Source organism: Neolamprologus multifasciatus, chromosome 17, assembly GCF_963576455.1.
Source record: "Neolamprologus multifasciatus chromosome 17, fNeoMul1.2, whole genome shotgun sequence".
Lineage (NCBI taxonomy): Eukaryota > Metazoa > Chordata > Actinopteri > Cichliformes > Cichlidae > Neolamprologus > Neolamprologus multifasciatus.
Window position 1 is genome coordinate 14,463,426 of NC_140455.1, and position 19,879 is coordinate 14,483,304.

Sequence of the window (19,879 nt, forward strand, 5' to 3'; positions counted from 1 at the left end):
CATTTTTTTGGGAAGAGAAATTATTCTTTTTCAGTCAACACAGTTGCAGAAATCTTTGGGTGTATTAAGAAGAAGTTAGGACATTTTGTATGTGTTTTAAAACAGGCAGGATATTGTAATTTTTCATTCTTTGTTCAGTTTGGAGAATTAACTATTATGATCAGCAGCATCTGATCTAAGCTCCAAACCTACATTGCTTGATGAGATATTACACGCTTAGGACTGTGCAGAAGTAGAACAGAAGCAGTGACATTGTGACCTTCCCACAAAGTGAGAAATCATAGTAACCAAAGAACTTTGTTCTGGTAAAATGAAAATATTAAATAAAATGGCCCAAAGAGAGGATTCTTATTGTCAGTGAAAGTGTACCAACACAGGCCACTGTAATCGGCACCCGTTGGCTAGGCCTTCTCTGCTAATTCAAGTCACTGAAATGGATACTCTTTGTGCCTTCAGCAACGTTTAGAGCATTTTAAATAAATGATATGATACATTTTAGGGCTTCAATGTGGACATGTTTGTGCTTCAGTTTTGGTGAGTGAGATTCTAGTATCTTATTAATCTTTTGTGTTTCTGTGCGTGGAGTGAAGCTGCGGAACAGAGTGTTGAGTTGAAGCAATGTCCATTAAACTGTTTAAAAAGAGTTATGAAGAAAGAGAAAATGTTGATATTCAGTGAATACCTCTGTTTAGGAATTTTTATGATGATGTATATATTATATCAGACATATGTTCGTTAATAATACTGCAGATTATGTCAGTAAGGAGGCTGATTAAATATTGATCAATAACTTATGAAAAAGGGGTGGGATTAAATAAGTGTGCACAGCTGACGCAATGTTGAAATGTATTAGCTTTATTTTGTATAGCATTTTTTTCTCTTCTTTTTTCTGCTAGATGGACTTTGCATATTGTTTACATGATCGAAATAAATTAGAACAAACAAACAAACAAATGTCTCTTATGTTAGGGTTTGTGGGTGGTTGTAGTTCGGGAGATAAAGTGGGTCATCTACTAATCAGAAGGTTAGAGGTTGCTCCAGTCCGCATGTCAAAGTATCCTTGAGCAAGACACAAGTTGCTCTATGATGCATACATTGGAGTGTAAATGTTAGGTAGCAAGAACTTAAGTGGAAAAAAGTTCATGGGCATGTTGCATAAAGTGCTTTGAGTGCTCAAGTGGAGTAGAAAAGCACTATATAAGAATCAGTCTATTTAAAAATCAAAGGGTCCAATAAAAGAGTCCAAAACCATTTGTCTTCTTTTATATAAAGTCTATTTTCTGGTGGGGCGGGGCAAGGACTGTTTCCTCACAGCAAGACAGTTCTTGATTAAATCTTCTGAGCGTGCAAGTTTTGTTTGTGCCTGTTTTGGTTTCCTCCAGGTAAAAAAGAAAAAAAGATACTAGTTAGGTTAATTTGTTATCCTAAATGTTCTAGATTAGATGTGCAATAGATGAACTGGAGTTTTTGAGCTGTCAGTAACACTAGTAAAGACTAGACTAAGAAGAACTCCACCAAGGTGGTTATTGGACTACAAACTAGTGCTAGGTTTTAATAAATCTTTTAGTTGTTTTGTGTATGTGTGTGTCCCATAGACAGAATTATGTATTTGTGTTGCTTTAAATAACAACATAGGTGTAGTCCTTTTAAATTAACAAGACTCGACAATCTCTTGTCTGTGCTTCACTGGACAATCACGAGAGCCCAGGTTTATTGTTACTACAAATTGCGTTACAATAATTTCACATTTTCTTTGGGCAGTGCAGTATTGAATCATTCCCATCAAGTTAGCTTATGTTGCCCTGAATGCAGTTATTGCATCCAACTGTGCTCTCTGTATTCCCAACATGCTCTCAGCCTGCATTCAAGCCCAAAGCTCTGCACTGTTGATGTGACTGGACAAATTAGTGTTACTCCAACTAATGTATTCAAACTGCTGCCGAGTGGCTGCAGAGGACATTGAGCGGTATTAGAAATGATCGCTTTGACTGTGAGCGACGCTAACCACTCGTGAAAAGGTGACAGCACATTTGGCTGCTATTTGCTAGGGGAAAGAAAAAATACCTCCAAGTTTAACTTTGTGGTATTTTAGATATTTAATTCATACAGGATGTGGAAAATGTGTTTGGTCTATTCACATCTTAAAAGAGTCATTCTGACGAGAGAAACATGCTACAGAGTTCATCTCATGCCATTGCCCCTTGAACACTTTAATGATTTTGTACTTTCTCAGTGCCAGCCTACTCACTGACAAACTATTCTTTCATAAAAATCTCTGGATGGCCCAGCTCTGTACCACTCCTGTTGAGCACTTGCACAGACAAATATTAAATATTTGTGGTGACTCCTGGATGTGACTTAAGCAGACAACATCTGACAGGCCTGAAATGAAGCCAGGGCAGATATGAAAACAGGCACTTTCTGTCAAAATCAGGAAATAACCCCCACATTCACCTCAAGGGCCCAGCTGAAAATCATTAGTTTAAAACAATGTGCTGCTTCTACTGTTAGTCTGTTGGCTAAGCTACTGTTAGCTTTCAATTTGCCGTTTTCTTTTACAAAAATGGTCCAGCTAAAACTAGTTTTCCTATCAAAACAAATATACAGTATGATTCACTAAAAGCACGGAAACATGACACATTTATTAATCTGCAATATTACATGATCATTTATTTAAAAAAAATACACAAAGGCAAAAATATTTACAACTGAATACACACTGAACAGAAGAAAAATGGTATTAGTGGTTGTGTTTGATAAATTTTGTACTTCCTAGAGGACTCTAGTGTGTCTGCCCAGATTTGGTTCTAAAAATGAATTCAGTTTATTATTTTTAATAAGGATTTTAACAAAGAGAGGAGGTCTAAAAAAACATTTAAGGACTGTAAATGTCTTGCAGTTTGCAAGCAGATTACAGTCAGTCCAGCCAGACATGATCTGTGGTGATATTCAGAAATAAATAACTATGGTCGAGATTTGGAGAGCTTATCTGATTCTGCCTCCTTCCATTGAAACTGTTTGTCAAGAAACTACACAGATGAGCCCTTCCTACACAGAAAAAAACAACTAGCATCTATAAAATAGGATCACTTGAGGGAACTCTCGAAAGTCTGCAACAATACAATACAACAGAAAAAATGAGTATATTACACTAGATTTCCATGTTAACAATGTTGACATCAGCACAAATGATCTATGAAACCAATGCAGATTTCATTATTGGGGACCAATGCTAACATCAGCATGAAATATCCAAGTTTTAGTATTACCCTTCCCCTTCGGGGGGAGTTGCAATCTTTGGGTGTGCTTGTTTTTTTGCTTTTTTAAAATTAATATCTATTATTATTTTTCCCCAAAAAACTACTAAACTGTCTCCACATCAGCTGTCAACATATGCTGTAAGAGTCTATGTAATTTCAGACAGAGATCTATCATCCCTGTTTTACACGCAGATCACAATGACTAATTAAACTGAGAAATTAAAATACTCCCAGTTGGGATGTGATTCATTTGTAAATTTCCACTTTGTTATAACAATGTAGCATTCTAGTTTGGTGCCGTTTTGAATGGCATACTGCTCTACATTTATAATATTACTTTATGCAAACAGTTAGCTTTGACTGGACTGAAACTATGATAAGGTTAGCTTGGCTAAAAAGTTAAAAATTGTTCTGAGGAATAGGCTTGCCCAAGCTAGGTGTCTGACCTCTACAAGTACAAACTCAGAAGCAAGTACAAATTCCAAAACACAACAGAAGAGTTCCAGCACAATAGGGGCAGTGTTGAGTAGGGATGGGTATCGTTTAGGTTTTATCCGATACTGGTGCCAAACCGGTACTTTTGAAACGGTGCCGGTGCTTAAACGGTGCTCGAACCGGTGCTTAAAGAATGGAAGACACAAACTTGTCCTAAAACCTCTCATGTTTACCTGTTTTTTTGTAAAAAGATAACAATGTTAGCCTTTTCTGCAGCTATAGGGTATATATGGTATCACTCTTGGCTGGAAGCAGTGCTTAAACAATGGAAAAAACACAAACTTTGTCCAAAAACCTCTCATGTTTAGCTGTTTTCCACTTTTTCTTTGGTCATTTTAGCCTTTGTATCTGCCATCAAACAAGAAGACAGCCGCATATAACTACCACGGTGTTTGCTAGTTCACCTTACATGCATTAATGTGATAATGTGGTTATCACATGGTTAGCGTACTCAACGTAAATTACACACGAACAACATTAAGCTACTCACGCAGAGAAGAACGGCTGCTGCTGTCATCATCATCATTTCTGCTACACTGGCAGGGCTAGGGGCCACGACTCTACTCTTCGGGTTCTTAGGGGATGTAACTCCGGTCTGATAACAGGCACCACGCCCGCAGTAGATGTGCTCGGCGTGAGCTCTCGCAGCAAGCTATCAAATACGGTGCATTTCTCGGCTTAAAAAAAACCCTCTGCATCGCCAGGCATTTCATCAGATTCGAGGTGTTACCTCCTTTGCACAGTATCACCTTAAAGCACTTGTTGCAGGCTGCTGAGTTTGCATCTTTTGCTGTGAAGTACAGCCAGATTTTGACCGCTTCGCCTTGGGCATTTTTAATCTGTAGCTCTGCTCTAAAAGATCGTACGTACCTGGGCCCGCCTACTATCCTCGGAAACATAAAATGATTGGCTAGAATCCAAAGTGTATGACATCTCAGGGAAAAAAAGCACCGAAATAAAGCACCGAAATGTGCGCTGCTTTTCGGTCTGGTTACTACCGTTTATGTCAGAACCAATACCGGTACCCATCCCTAGTGTTGAGCTTCTCTCTGAGCAAAGCACACTGACTGTTAGTTAATGTCAGATTTGACTCCACCTTAAGCTAAGCGTTCATAGTAATTAAAAAAAAATTAAACAAACAACAGTTTGCATATTACCTTTCTTATAAAGCGTGGTTGTTCTATCCTTGCAGGTGTTTCCCGCCGGTATCCAACTCCATGTGTTTGCAACAAACTTGCCCTTTATTTTGCAAATCAAGCTAAACACTGCTCCTAGCATCATGGAGCAGTTTGTACGTGTTTTGGAGTTTGTACGTGCTTTGTCTTTAGGGGCCACTGTACTTCTTAACTGTTGAGCATTCCCGGAATACACAGTATGATGACATACTGAACCATCCCAGCTGTTTGCTGTCAAGTTTTCTAAACAAGCTTTTAAAAGTTAGTTTACACCTTAGCAAAACCGATTGAAATGGCATGGTATCTGTGTCCATCCACTGCATGCAACAAAAATAACAAAAATAACACATTATTAACAAAAATAATATGCCATTTTCCAGACAATGTATCCAGATATATATTACAAGTTTGTGCAACGTTTTGTTTTTAAATCTTACATGATTCATATTTGTTGTTGATGTTTGATTTAGTTAAAAACTTAAACTAAAATCCAGTAGTAAATAAGGATGCACGTTATTCCATTGTTTTAGTCTGAACCGCAAGATCAAGATCATTGATGTCATAAAGATATAAACAGCAGAAAAAAATCCTGAAATATCAAGTGAACTCAGCTATGAGCTGAATTTTCCTTTGTGTTTTTAAAGCAAACCACAAGCTTAAGCTGTTTGCACTAAAATTGTCTCTTCTATTTCATAGCAATCATCCAGACAGGCATAATGATCTCAGGGAAGCCTCCCTGTCTCTCAACAGCCAGGACCTCCAGTCCAGCCTTGGCAATGATGGTCTTCATGATGTCCAGGTGGCGGCTAATGCTGCTATCGATGGGGTCCAGCTTGCAGCCTTGCCTAGCCATATTATCCTTGATTATGATAACACCATTTGGACGCAGACTCTTTTTGCAGCGAAACAAGAAGTTCATCAGGTCCTTGTCTGTTAGGTGGCCTAAAGGGAAAGACAGGAAAAATAGTCACTCCTAACTGATTTATTAGTTACTGCAGAAATCATCAAGTCCCCCAATAGAACTATGGAAGTCCAGTGACTGTGATCTCACCCAAATGCAAACACCTTGAGTCAGAATAATCTTAACAAAAGTCACGTCGTTTATTAAGAAGATAATTCATTAACAAAAAGCTAGACATGAAATACAAAAGGAACTGAAAACTTCAAATTACACAAAATAAACTGGGAAACATACTATGAGGTACAAGGAGCTCGGACACAGGCAAAATAAGCTGACGCTCAAGGACAAAGGGAGACTGACACAATATATTCATACAGGAGGGTGATTAGGGGAGCAGAGACACTGTGATACACAGCAATAACAAATTAGACATAACAAGACGGGGGGGGACATAAAGCACATGAGACAGGGGACTATCAAAATGAATCAGGACGCACAAACACTGAGAGATTAGGACAATGTGAGCTTGACGCAGACAAAAAGTAAAAAAACATGGAGACATGGCAAACTTAACATGAATGACACTAAACTACAAAATACAGATATGAGACTAAAAGGACAGAAAGGGAATGCCAAAGGGAACTAATATAAACTAGAGATACATAATATACAAGGAAAACAATATGAGATTAGAATAATTCATAAGCACAAATATAAAAATAGAACCTAGGAACATTTTTTTAAAGAATTTTAGGATCTTCTGTTTGAAAAAGTGCAAAATGCATCAACAAGTTTGCAGAATTACAACAGCATGCAAAATATTTGGAAAAGTCTGTTTTTTGTATCAGCCAAAGATAAGGTAGATAAAGTGCCAAGGGTATAAGTGCTTTCTGTCAAGGGTACATGGGCAGTAACTTAGAGGACAGCAGTTAAGTGACAAGCCATTGTACCTCTAAGTCTAAAAGTATAAGTATAATGAGGTACTTAAGAGTATACTGTATCTTCATAAGTATACAATTTGAAGCATCATTGTACAATAGATGACAATTCAAATATATCAATACACCTGATCTTTCATGAGCAGAGTGTATCGATAACCTTCATACTTACATGCCACCCATTGCATCCATATGACATCATACTTGTTTTTTGGAGGTGTGAATTCTTGCAGATTGTAGCAGTAGTAGGTCTCAATGCGGTCAGCATCGTCACCCAGGTACTCCTCATGTGCATGGAGCAGGAAGTGCTCCATCATGTCTGCCATCTCCAGTTTCTCAAACACAGGAAGGAGCACACCTTTGGCTACCCGCCCGATCCCACAGCCACAATCCAGAGCACACTGGGTGCCTGCATTACCAGGCCCCTGTTGTTAAGAAAAAAGAAAAAGAAAGGACTCATATAACTTTAATCAAATTCATTTTGAAGGATACTTAGAGTTTAAAGTTAGGAAAATGCAGACTGTCTATAAAGCAAATGTAGTCATAAAATGAGATTTTCAATTTTACAGAAAAGAAAAAGATGCTTAAATCTTTCTTGTTCTTCTAGTAGTGCATTATTATCATGTCTAAATCATAAAAAGTTATATACTTTTTGTTTTATGTTACCAGGTGTCAAGCTTTAATGCTCAAAAGTACCAAACAAATCAACCCCAGTTCCTTAGGGTAACAAAGCAATGAACTTTACCACAAGGGAATAAAAAGTCACCTCACTTGACTTGTGCTGGTTTTCTTCCTCTTCATTTGGTATTCTGACCTCACTACAACCCCTGCACATCAGGGACCCCAGTTTATGATTATAGGAAAGTATGGGGGCCCACAGGAGCTCTGTTACAGGAAGCTTCTTGGTTTCAGTGAATTACTGCCATATTGCTGTGCGCTTATGTAGCTCTCTTTAATCTGGATGCGTTCTAAATCTTTTCCTGCCACACTCTTTTTTAATGGAAATGTCAGGTGTAAACAGAAGCTGTTCACAGCCAGGGAAGAGACTTTGGAAGAGAATAATGATATGTAGCCAGACACACACATACATTTTTTACTCATCATTCACCATCTTTACATTCAACTGATGAGAGTGCCACGATAAAGAACCCACCACACAGCAGTGTAGGTTGAGTGCTTTTATTTTCAGAATGTCCTTGCAGCAACTTTCCAGCTGCCCTCCTCCTGCTTTACGCCACACACAATGGGGAGACATAATCAGATGATGCAGGTTATGTGTGTGAGAGTCCTCCCCCAACACCACACCCTGAAGCCACTGATCCCCCCCCCCCCCCCCCCCGCAGCTAAGCCACAAGCCACACCCTGCCACATAGCCTAGCCGAGCAGGAGAGGAAATCAGTGACAACCATCTCCATCCCTGGCCTATGGACCACCTGGTGGAGAGCCAGATGCCACCAGGTGATCCGGACGTTGGCATCCTTCATTCAACGGAGGCACTGCAGTTCCATCACCCATCCGAACACAGGGTGAAAAGGCAGCCCAGGAGGTAATAATGAAGGAGCATTGTTGATTGCCCACTGGAAAACCAGGCACTCTTTCTCTACTGTGCCGTGCCTAGTCTCCCACTCCAACAGTTTGCTGCTAATAGGAGAATTGGCTGAAGCGGCACTATGGGATATTTGTGGCTGTCCCCATGCACACATCTAACCTCCACCCACTCTGCCTCCAGCAATGCCCCAGGCCAAACCAGGGTTTGGTGGGGCAGGGTCTGCATAGAACCCGAGTCCACCATAGCCTGGTGGACGCATTCAGACTCCACAGCATTCCTTCTGACATCATCTCTAACTAGTGGCTCCAGTTCAGCTCTCGTGTATGGAAGTTTTGGACTGAGGTCCCTCTTCAGTGCAATGTCTCCTCCAACCTGTCAATATGGCACTCCAAGCTGGTGTGGGTAGAATACGCCCACAACACCATGACCTCTGCTGCTATGGGCCTATTAACCTTTGAAGCATCGCTTGGCTAGGAGCCACCTCATTCCCATCCACTGAAGGTGAGCTTACTGTACCCTCAGATGTCCCCTCCTATGAACATTGCTCTCTGTATGGAGTCCAAAAAATTGGCTCCCAGTTTCATTGGCCTGTTTGAAATACACTAAATCATTAACCCTATCTCTGCCAAGTTGAAATTGATATAGAATATGAAAATTCACAATGTTTTCAATATCTTCAGTCCACTGTATACATTAATTTTTAAATTGCTGCCCCGATTTCCCATTTTCTTTATGCTTTTTGAGCATTATAATTTTATATGGTTATATTACTGCTAGAGAAAGGACGCCCCCTAAGTGTCTGTAGTTCCTTTTAAGCAGTCTTAGGAGTTTGGAAATAAAGGGCATGTAGCCTGACTCCCCTGTCTACAGCAGCAACACACACACAGACAAACCCAGAACATTAAAGAAATTCTTTCCTTGTCCACTGTACAGAAGTTAGCACTTTAAAAAAAAAAAAAAACATAATACAAAGTGATTACCAGCTGTTGGCTCAGCTCACTCTGTGTGGGTGTTTATGAGGCTGCCATCACGACTCGAGTATAATTAGAATTTGCACTGAGGCGCCATCATCACAAAACAATAATTTGTTTTGTACAATCAGGATGACAGATTTCTCACCAAAAATAGATTCTGGCATGTACACTAAGAGCTACATTGCAAATTGATATACTACAGGACAATATGCAGAAACTATGACATGCAAAGCATATACTTTGAAGCTTAAAAGCATTTTTTATTCATCTTTAGGCATGAAAAGATGAATAAAAATACTTTAAAAAAAAAGGTTGTCATAATTCATGCATGGCAGGGTTAAATAACAATAATTACAATGAAACACATCATAGTAACATTAAACGATCAGTGGGTGGCAGGGTATGGAGTGACACATCAGTGTCCAATGGGGTGGTTTATGTTCAAGTATACCATCAACACTCACACAAATACAAGAAAACAGCCTTTGACTAGCTGCCCACTGTAGTGACCACTATGCGTGAAAATTTCCCACATTTGTTTTTCCTGGATTCTATTAATTGAATGTGAGGTACTAACTTTTGACTTACCACGAACCTCTTCAAAAACTGAAGGGAACCTTCCAGATCAACATGGGATATTTCTACGAAATCTCCCATCATGCCCTCCTCTGAGGCAGGAACATCCTCGTAGAACTTCTGAGCTCTGTAGTAGAACTGTTTCTCTCCTTTGATGTACTCACAGGTGACTGGGAACAGCTTCACTGTTAGAACACATGGACAAACATACCGGGTGACCTATCATAAAACCCAGAACGTCATTTGAACACAATTGTCTGGTGCTCTATTGTCACTTGTAGCCTGCAACACAAAACTTGTGATGACCAACTACACAGACTGTTTATTACTATTCAATGACAGTCACAAGACTCATCCTTTAATGTGTCTAGTATTCTGTATGAGATACGAATATTATTGAGGACCAGAATTATGTGAGACTAAACATTTAAACATTTGGGATAAGGGTGCAGGACAGAGAAAAAGTTCTGGAACTACACTCACAGCTTTCCCCATTTTTAGCAGCAACTGTCACAACCGCATCAGGCACAAAATAGGCATGGTATTTCCCTCTAAATATAGTTCAGTGGCGCTATAGTTAACACCAACACCTTACAACAAGAGCTGATCCCAGTAAATTATAAACATTGCCGTGCTTATTCCTAGTTTCTGTTATGTAACGCTTATCCACTAATATTAAATTGTGTTCCACAAAAATCTATTATATCCACTCAGTTCTTTCAGATTACCTAATCTTTTCATATAACGTGTGGTTACTGTGGAAACACCCTCTGAGGTGTTTGTGCCCTTGGTTGAGGGTGAGTGAGAATGTCATTTCCACCACTTCGGACTTGTGTTAGTTTTTAGACTTCACCATTTTGCAAAATTATGCTATAGCGATAACCCATGTGTTACAATGTGACAACACATTACATCAACACATGTAATGAGCTATAGTGGGAAAGTGTTAAGAAGTTTACCAGATATGAATTTATAAGAATGATGTCTGTTTTAAATAATGATCAATTAGTTTGATATGATTATTTTGACTGGTTTGAGTTTTTCCAAAGCATTGACAAAGATGACACCAGACTGCTCTGTATGAAGATGGTTTCAGTCCCATAGGAAATGTAGAATGATAATTTGATCACTTCTATAAATAGGGATGCGGTGTAGTATTCCTACACTCAGCTCAGCTGTTATATGGTACATGATAACCATGTGGTTGATTCAAGTTACTGTTGTGAATTTACAAATGTTTAAAACGAATAAGTTTTATTACTGGGAGGCTGATAATAGAAATGTATACAGTACTGAAATTTCGATATTGCCTTTCAAGAAACTTTATAATTCGCTTTTTAAACTATCCCAAACCACTACTTCAGCTCTACTGAGTTGAAATAAATTCTGTAATAAATGAAGATATTTCTTGTCACTGACTTCGTAACAAGTTGTTTCGGGGAGGAGGCTGAGGGAAATGTATCAGTTTGATAACTAATAGCATGATTCATGACACGGTGGCTTAATCATGCTGCACCTGGCCAGGCTCACTAAAATAAGATGTAAAAGGAGACAAATGTGGTTATGACCTAACATTTTTCTCACAGTAACAGCTTTGATCAAAGCACCTACAACTGGTGTTTACTTGTCATGTTATCCCTCAGGACAGCTTTCAGAGGAAGTGTAAGTATAGAAATGTCGAGAAGAACGGAGAAGACCTGAAGACAGCTTGATAGCACACTTGTCTGCCAATCAAACTGTACATCTAGCTCACACCTTGAAAGTGCACCAGCTCATTAGAAGCTGATCTTGGACTTTCTGTGTAACAGAATACTTGCTTAGATGATACAAGGTATGAGGATTAATCTGTCATGCTGTTAGTAAATGACCTGACTGCAGCCGTCTGATGGTAGATCAGACGGCATAGCACTGTCTGACATGAGTAAGTGCTCTCATGCATGATATGTCATTCCATTAATGGTCCTTGTATCAAATGAATGGTAAGAAAATAAGACACGTTTGAGTCTGAATGACCTACAGCTCAAGATCTCCTGTTGCTGCTGTTCAGCCCATGAGTGCACTCTGGAGATGATTAGCTATTATTTAAACTGTTAATGCACTGCAGTGCTTCCAATGACACTTTTTTATGAATGTACTAACCATTAATGATTCATATATGTCAATTCACTCACTAGCATTAACACTAACAAATCGCTATCCTGTAACTGTTTAATGGTATAAAAACAAAGCTACAAAAGAAATTTTACTTTGTTTCTGTTAATAAATATTTCATTACACATATGGTTCAGCACTTGGAAGAAAGGCTAAGTTGTTGAAAACATTTGGAATTACCAGGACTTACAACCAATTGCTCATCAAATCCAATCAACTCTTCATCTAAGCCACAAAAATCCTGTCTGGTTACACTGATATCAGTTGTATTTGCTGCTTAAAGTCAAGTGACCTCTTGAATTTAAATTTGGAGAACCCCCTTAAGCACATCCATGGCTGCAGGTGTATAAAAGAGCAGAGCAGTCTGATGGCTGAGTCTGGGTTTAGTGGATGCTAGGAGAACGGTACTTGCCTGGCTGGACTGTGCCAACCCTAAAGTTTGGTAGAGGGGGGATTACGATGTGGGGTTCTTTTTCAGGAGACGAGCTCCTTAGATGTAGTGAAAGGAACTCTTAATACTTCAGCATAGATAATTCAGACAATATTATGATCCCATTTGTGGATCCGTCCCTTCCTGTTCCAACATGACTGCTCACCAGTGCACAAAGCAAGGTCCATAAAGACATGGATGAGCGAGTCTGATATTGAAAAACTTGACTGGCCTGCACAATCCTCACCTCAATCCCATAAAACACCTTTGTGATTAATTTTAGAGGTGACTGCAAGCCAGACCTTCTCATCCAACATCAGTTTCTGACATCACCAATGTGCTTCTGGAAGAGTGATCACAAATTCCCATAAACACTCTTCTAAACATTGTGGAAAGCCTTCCTAGACGAGTTGAAGCTGTTGTAGCTGGACCAACATCATATTCAATCCTATGGATTGAAAATGGGGTCTCAGGTTCATATGCATACTAAGACAGATGGGAAGTACATTTGGCCATATATAGGCAATATATACTTTTCTATATCGCCTATGTATTTTCTGTAGCTGCTTGGGAAACTAACACAATGATAAGAAGGCATTTTATATAAATTCTCCATCAAAATTCTTTATGTTCTCTCTGTTGTTTGCCACATCCCTATTGAATTCCTGATTAAGACTTTTAGGGTCCTGTTGATCTCGTATGGCTCTAGACACTTCAGGATCCTTTCTTGTAGTCAATGAGTAATTTTATTTTTTTATTTCAAGTAACATTACCAGGAATTTTTGTATGCTAATAGTATAAGTCTTTCAGATAGGCTGGAAGCAGAAATGTGCAGGTAACACCACAGCTTATTGAACAGTGGTGTTGTTTGTTGTTGTTTAAAAAGGATTCACATGCTTTTTATTTTTTTAGTGATAGGCGAAATGTAATATACTTTAGGTGTATGCAGCAACTCTAGTGTGACCATTACATGAAAATATCCACATCACCTTTCTATCTAAGGAAAGAGTTGTACTATTACTGTCGACTTTATCAGGTACACCTTGCTTTTACTAGGTTGCCCCCTTATGCCTTTACCTTAATTAGAAGATTTTACAAGATGTTGAAAATATCAGAGCTTTTCATCCATTTTGGCATGATAGTATCACGCAGTTGCTGCACATTTGTCAGCTGCCACGAGGGAGCAATGAGGCATTTCCCATTCTGCCACATGCCAAAGGTGCCCTTTTGGATTGAAATCTGTTAATTGTAGAGGTCATTTAAATACAGTTAACTCAATTTTATGTTCAAGAAACCAGGCTGAGATTGTCTGAGCTTTTTGACACGGTGCATTAATCTGCCGAAAGCAGCTGCTAGAAGATGGGTCCGGTTTGGATATTAACCTCTTAAGCCCCAAGCCTACCTGATCTCCTGCTTTTTGCCCCCGTATCAGGGGGCGTTGGGGCTTAAGAGGTTAAGGTATAGAATTTAATCAATGCTCACTTGATACTAGGGGCCCAAAGAGTGCCAAGAAAATATCCCAAAATATTATATCACATCATTACCGCACCAGACTTAACTTTCTGAAACAAGGTCGATGGATCCAATGTATGTACACATGTTGTGATAACTTGGACTATTTCATTACAAATGGCATCTGATATAAAATAAATAAGCTAATACATTTAAATAGTGCCAAATTAATTAATAAATGTATTCCATCTGCTGTGTCAACCTTTTAGGAAATAAGGTAGCAAAAGTAGGAAAAGGGCTACTTAATCTATATAGAATAAAGGGAACTTAAAATCTTTTATATAATATATATATAATTTTACATGTTTAAGTTGCATTCACACTTTTTAAAATTTAGTGCAAATAAATTACTATTCTGGATATACAGTCACTAAACATCTATTTAGACTACATACAAAAAATATAACAAAGGAAAAAGAGCTATTGTTATAGTGGACACTGCATGTCCTGCAAACTATACATCTGCACTAATCAGTCATAGGGGAAATTTATCTTTAAGGGGTTGCTCCCATAAAGCCTTTGCGTGGGTTCCCTCCGGGTACTCCGGCTTCCTCCCACCGTCCAAAGACATGCAGCTTGTGGGGATAGGTTAATTGGATAATCCAAATTGTCACTAGTTGTGAATGTACGAATGAATGTGAGTGCGAATGGTTGTCTGTCCCTGTGTGTTGGCCCTGCGACAGACTGGCGACCTGTCCAGGGTGTACCCCGCCTCTCGCCCTATGACAGCTGAGATAGGCTCCAGCACCCCCGCGACCCTGAAAAGGATAAGCGGAAGCGAATGGATGGATGGATGGGTTGCTCCCATAAAGCCTGAAGCCTATAAAGCAAACTTAAATGAGCTGTGGGCCACTGCTGGCAGTGTCATCTCATTGGAGGGCTACGTTAGTGCTCAAGTAGTACAAAAAAACAAACAAACACACAAAAATATTTCTGAAAATGTAGTGTTTTGCCTTTTTTTAAAAATTTTAAATGTTGTATAACAAGGCAAAACTGCAAACATGAGCGCAAATATATATATTTTTTCTCACTCTTTAACTGAAGCCCTTCATTGAACTACCAAATAAACAAATTGGTACTCTCTTTCTGGTGAGACACATGGCAGCATTTCTGCTATAACCTTTTTTGTATTTAGCAAAATAAAAAATCAGACATATGTGTACACATTAGTTTTTGACTGCTAGTGAAAATTGTTTTCTTTACAAATATCTCCCTTAATGAACTGACACAGCCAATCCCTCAACATGTTTGTACTCTCTGCTCATACTGCTTTCATATTAAATCATTTTTTGCTTTTTAAAGAATTTATTTTAACATTGAACTCAACAACAAACAAATCCTCCCTATCAAAAAAAGGAACTTCAAGGGCCAAATTGCATTAAATTTCTTCACGTCACTACAAGTGAAGAAATATAATAATATTTCTTCATAATGCTGCCCACTACGTGGGCCGCGAGTTTGAGACCCCTGCTATAAAGCATCTCTGACCATAAAGGTGATTGTCAGAGTTGCAAAAAGATGTACTGCAATGGTTAAGTAGGGAGAAGACCCATATGTAGACAGTCAGTTAGTCAGTCCAAAATAAGATTTATGAAGTCAGACACGTGCTTTCAGTTACTAAGTCAACAAAACAGTTAGCAGAAACAAAAACAAAAAGGTGAACTAGTCCAAAACACATAAGGAAGAAGCCTATGAAGGTGAATGCCAAAGCAATAATCTCAGATAATCTGAGAAAGCAAGAAAAACATCTTGAGAATGGCTAGAACACCTGACTGCAGTAAGTAATAAAGAAATTAAAACATAGATGTCCATAAATTAAGTCGTGTGTAACAATGAAAAATCGCATAGGGAAAAAAATATTGAACACCCTTATTTTAATTTATTTAATACCTCGTACAGAAGCCTTTTGTGGTGATGACAACTTCAAAACACCTCCCGTATGAAGGAACTACTCGCACGTATTGCTCAGGTGTGATTGTGGCCCATTTTTCCTCGGCCTTCAAAGCCTTTAGGTTCGGTGGGCACTTTCTGTAAACTCTGTTCAAGTTCTTTCCAAGACTTTCAACTGTGTGTGTGTGGTTGTTTGTTTTTGTGTATGGACATACTGCAAATTAATTTCCCATTGGGGACAATAAAGTTACCTTTGAACCATTGGAAAGACATAAGTTAACTAAATCTGAGAACAAGCCATAGTTAGAGATAAATCCTGGCATTCTAGGTAAGTGCAGTGGTGGTGATGCAGGACTTAAAGTCATACAAATCAATATTTACGAGTAACTATCTAGATACCCTCTAAGAATTAGGATCAGCATTATCCGAAGCAGTCTGTAATGTGCCGTGAGGTGCAGTAAGAACAACCTTTTATTTTTTCAGCTATTTCAGCAACCTGACTTTGGCAAAACATGGGTATGAAAAGAAGAGAAGAACACATCACACCTGTCATGAAATCAACATTCAAGAAAAGATTTTAGCACATTTCTATGACCCAACTTACCCAGTGGAACCTTCTCTAGCAGGTACAGGTAGCTGGCAAAGAACTCACTCCTCAGTGTGTGGTGTAGGTGAAAGGACATGCTGTGGCGACACATGGTGTCATCTGTCCCTTTCCAGCGGTCCCTGAATGCCTGGTGAGCACCCTTGTACTCAAAGTTTGAGGAGCCATTTTTGTCATTTTCAAGTGTAATCTCCATTTTTAGTCTTTTTATCCAGAAAGATCTTGAAGAGCAATGGTACAGCAGAGAAGTGTAAAAGACTGAATACCGCAGTGCCCGTTTAGGATACTGTTTCTCCAGCTGCTGCTATATCTGTCTAGCTGAGTGTTCAACAAGTCTCTGCCAGTGTTCAAATAACCGGCAGAGATCTTTTTCACAGGACGCACACAGGAGGTCCCACCAGATTTACAGATCACCTGCTAGAGACACTGACTGTAAAGAAGTGCGAAGGGGGCAGGGCATAAATGAAGGGGCTTATTTCTACAGTAATTTCTACAGACCAATAAGCCCACAGAAGGTGACTGAACTGCAGAGTTTAAATTCCAACAAGTCCTTACACCCATATTTATGACTTGATCCTAAAAACAGCAAGTTTGTATACTTTAGAATTAAAATACCACAGTTTAGACAACAGGTAGCAGTTATTAAAAGCTCCAAGATTCTATGAGTAAATATGACCAGACAGGAATATTATTTATTATTATGAAATATGAATTGAATGCCATTTTTATTCAAGGTCATTTATTCAAAACTTGGAATAAATATTAATTTAATTTATAAAGTTTTCCACTTTTTTAATACTGTTGAAAAAATTTGGGAATAATCTAAGTTCAGACAAGTTAACAAAAGTGTTAGTATATCTGTGCACCCAAGTTGCAAAATTACCCTGGAGATTGTCCAATACATAGTAACAGGATGTAAAACGCAAGCTGGGACATCATACTCTAAGAGGCACAAATGAGTGACTGGGGCAGTGTGCAGGAAAATTTGTCCAGCATATAGATTAGAAGTCCCCAAGTCCCCAACATACCCAAAGGTGGTTGACAACAACAGAGCTTAGGTCCTGTGGGATTTCCAGTTCCAAACCCCAAAACTGAAAGTGTGGCTCCATTCTTCTGATATTGTAAAGATGGGGATTTTAACATGAGATTCTATGGCAGGCGTGCCCATAGTCCAGCCAGGAGGCCAATCATGGCCCTAGGTCAGATTTTATATGGTCCCTGGCTCCTACCATAAAATGTATTATTTATAGTCAGCAATCATAAACAGAATTAATAAAATGTAATTTCTCTTTTCACCATGAGTTGGAAAGTGAAATTAGCGAGGAGTGCATAGGAGTTTTCTACACTCACACAATAAACACAATAGTAAGTGTCATTTAAAATAAACCTGAAATGCTGATATTCAGCAGCTTCACTGAAGTTTCAGGTTTTTTAAACAATGATTCATTGATTTTTTTGGAACAATACAAACAGCAACAAATCAGCACAGCCAAATACAAACAAGAAGAAGAGGAAGAAAAAAACAAATACAGGTACATAAGTTACAAGTGTACATGTCTGGGTCAAAATATGTACAGTGTTCCACATTTAAAGTCAAGGGAAAGAAGGGAAAAAAAGAGGGAATACAGATATTAATTAATATGTTTAAAAACAAAATGTGGTCCCCCTTTATGCAATAGCACAGCAAGGTCGCGAGGTAGGTGATCAAGCAAAGGCTGCCATATCCTACAGAATGCATCACAATTGCCCTTTATGATGGCACTAAGGCGCTCCATTGGCAGCACCTTGAACGTTTCTCTGTACCATTGTGTAACAGTGGGGTGCTGGCTGTCTCTGAATCCATTGAAACAGTACACATCGCCTCACTAAATGTAAAAGTTTACATAACAAAAGCATTTGTACAGAAGACAGAGAAAGCCCTTCGATAGATAGACCCAAAACGAACAGGACAGGGTTCAGTGGGATCGTCTGGTGAAAGATTGAGCGAAGCTCTATAGCAATATTCTTCCAAAATCTAGTAATTAAAGGACATTGCTGTATGCAATGGCAGTAAGTCCCCACATCCATATTGCACATTACACAATGAGGAGAAATCTGAGGAATTTTATTTTAAAACTCTGGGGTACGCTGCAGTCTATATAAGATTCTGTAATGGCTTTCCTGGAGTCTGTTACAGGAAAAAATTTCTTGGCAGATCTAAAAGTTCTGGACCATGCTTCTGCACTAAGCTCAACTTCGAGGTCGGTTTCCCACCGAACCCTGGCCCTTATCGGTGGTTACAAAATTCAGAGACAATGATTTCCTGAAACATACAAAGACAAAACTAATTCAAAGACAAAAACTTGATGACAGAGGTCAGTAATTTGCACCAGAGGTACACTTCAACTGTGAGAGACAGAATGTGAAAAAAAAATCCATGAATTCACATGGTAGGATTTGTAAAGAATTTATTCGTAAATCAGGGTGGAAAATAAGTATTTGGTCACCTCAAACAAGGAAAATCCCTGGCTCTCACAGACCTGTAACGTCTTCTGTAAGAAGCTTTTCTGTCCCCCACTCGTTACCTGTATGAATGGCACCTGTTTGACCTCATCATCTGTATAAAAGACACCTGTCCACAGCCTCAACCAGTCAGACTCCAAACTCCGCCATGGCCAAGACCAAAGAGCTTTCGAAGGACACCAGGAAAAGAATTGTAGACCTGCACCAGACTGGGAAGAGTGAATCTACAATAGGCAAGCAGCTTGGTGTGAAAAAATCAACTGTGGGAGCAATCATCAGAAAATGGAAGACATACAAGACCACTGATAATCTCCCTCGATCTGGGGCTCCACGCAAGATCTCATCTCGTGGGGTCAAAATGATCATGAGAACGGTGAGCAAAGATCCCAGAACCACACGGGGGGACCTGGTGAATGACCTGCAGAGAGCTGGGACCAAAGTAACAAAGGTCACCATCAGTAACACACTACAACGGCAGGGAATCAAATACCGCAGTGCCAGACGTGTTCCGCTGCTGAAGCCAGTGCATGTCCAGGCCCGTCTGAAGTTTGCCAGAGAGCACATGGATGATACAGCAGAGGATTGGGAGAATGTCATGTGGTCAGATGAAACCAAAGTAGAACTTTTTGGTATAAACTCAACTCGTCGTGTTTGGAGGAAGAAGAATACTGAGTTGCATCCCAAGAACACCATACCTACTGTGAAGCATGGGGGTGGAAACATCATGCTATGGGGCTGTTTTTCTGCCAAGGGGACAGGACGACTGATCCGTGTTAAGGACAGAATGAATGGGGCCAAGTATCGTGAGATTTTGAGCCAAAACCTCCTTCCATCAGTGAGAACTTTGAAGATGAAACGAGGCTGGGTCTTCCAACATGACAATGATCCAAAACACACCGCCCGGGCAACAAAGGAGTGGCTC

General features: G+C 39.3%; 1 protein-coding gene across 1 annotated transcript; it reads right to left on the minus strand.

Annotated features, from left to right (window-relative positions):
* Window positions 1-2,071: 2,071 nt before the first annotated feature.
* On the minus strand, window positions 2,072-17,019 carry ntmt2 (N-terminal Xaa-Pro-Lys N-methyltransferase). The gene is made up of 4 exons (XM_085139055.1): window positions 16,456-17,019; window positions 9,881-10,053; window positions 6,942-7,194; window positions 2,072-5,872 (listed from the first exon to the last, which is right to left on the minus strand). Exons 1-4 carry the CDS (start codon window positions 16,649-16,651, stop codon window positions 5,616-5,618), a joined length of 879 nt encoding a protein of 292 aa, XP_084995181.1. The 5' UTR covers window positions 16,652-17,019; the 3' UTR covers window positions 2,072-5,615.
* Between the last annotated feature and the right edge of the window lie 2,860 nt (window positions 17,020-19,879).

What these genes read in the sequence shown, in the direction of transcription:
- ntmt2 (XM_085139055.1), bottom strand. Translation starts at nt 16,651, where the DNA reads ATGGAGATTACACTTGAAAATGACAAAAATGGCTCCTCAAACTTTGAG. An exon ending in GCTAGAGAAGGTTCCACTGG is followed by an intron (nt 10,054 to 16,455) that starts GTAAGTTGGGTC and finishes GTGTTCTAACAG; the next exon opens with TGAAGCTGTTCCCAGTCACC. An exon ending in ATGGATGCAATGGGTGGCAT is followed by an intron (nt 5,873 to 6,941) that starts GTAAGTATGAAG and finishes CTTTCCCTTTAG; the next exon opens with GCCACCTAACAGACAAGGAC.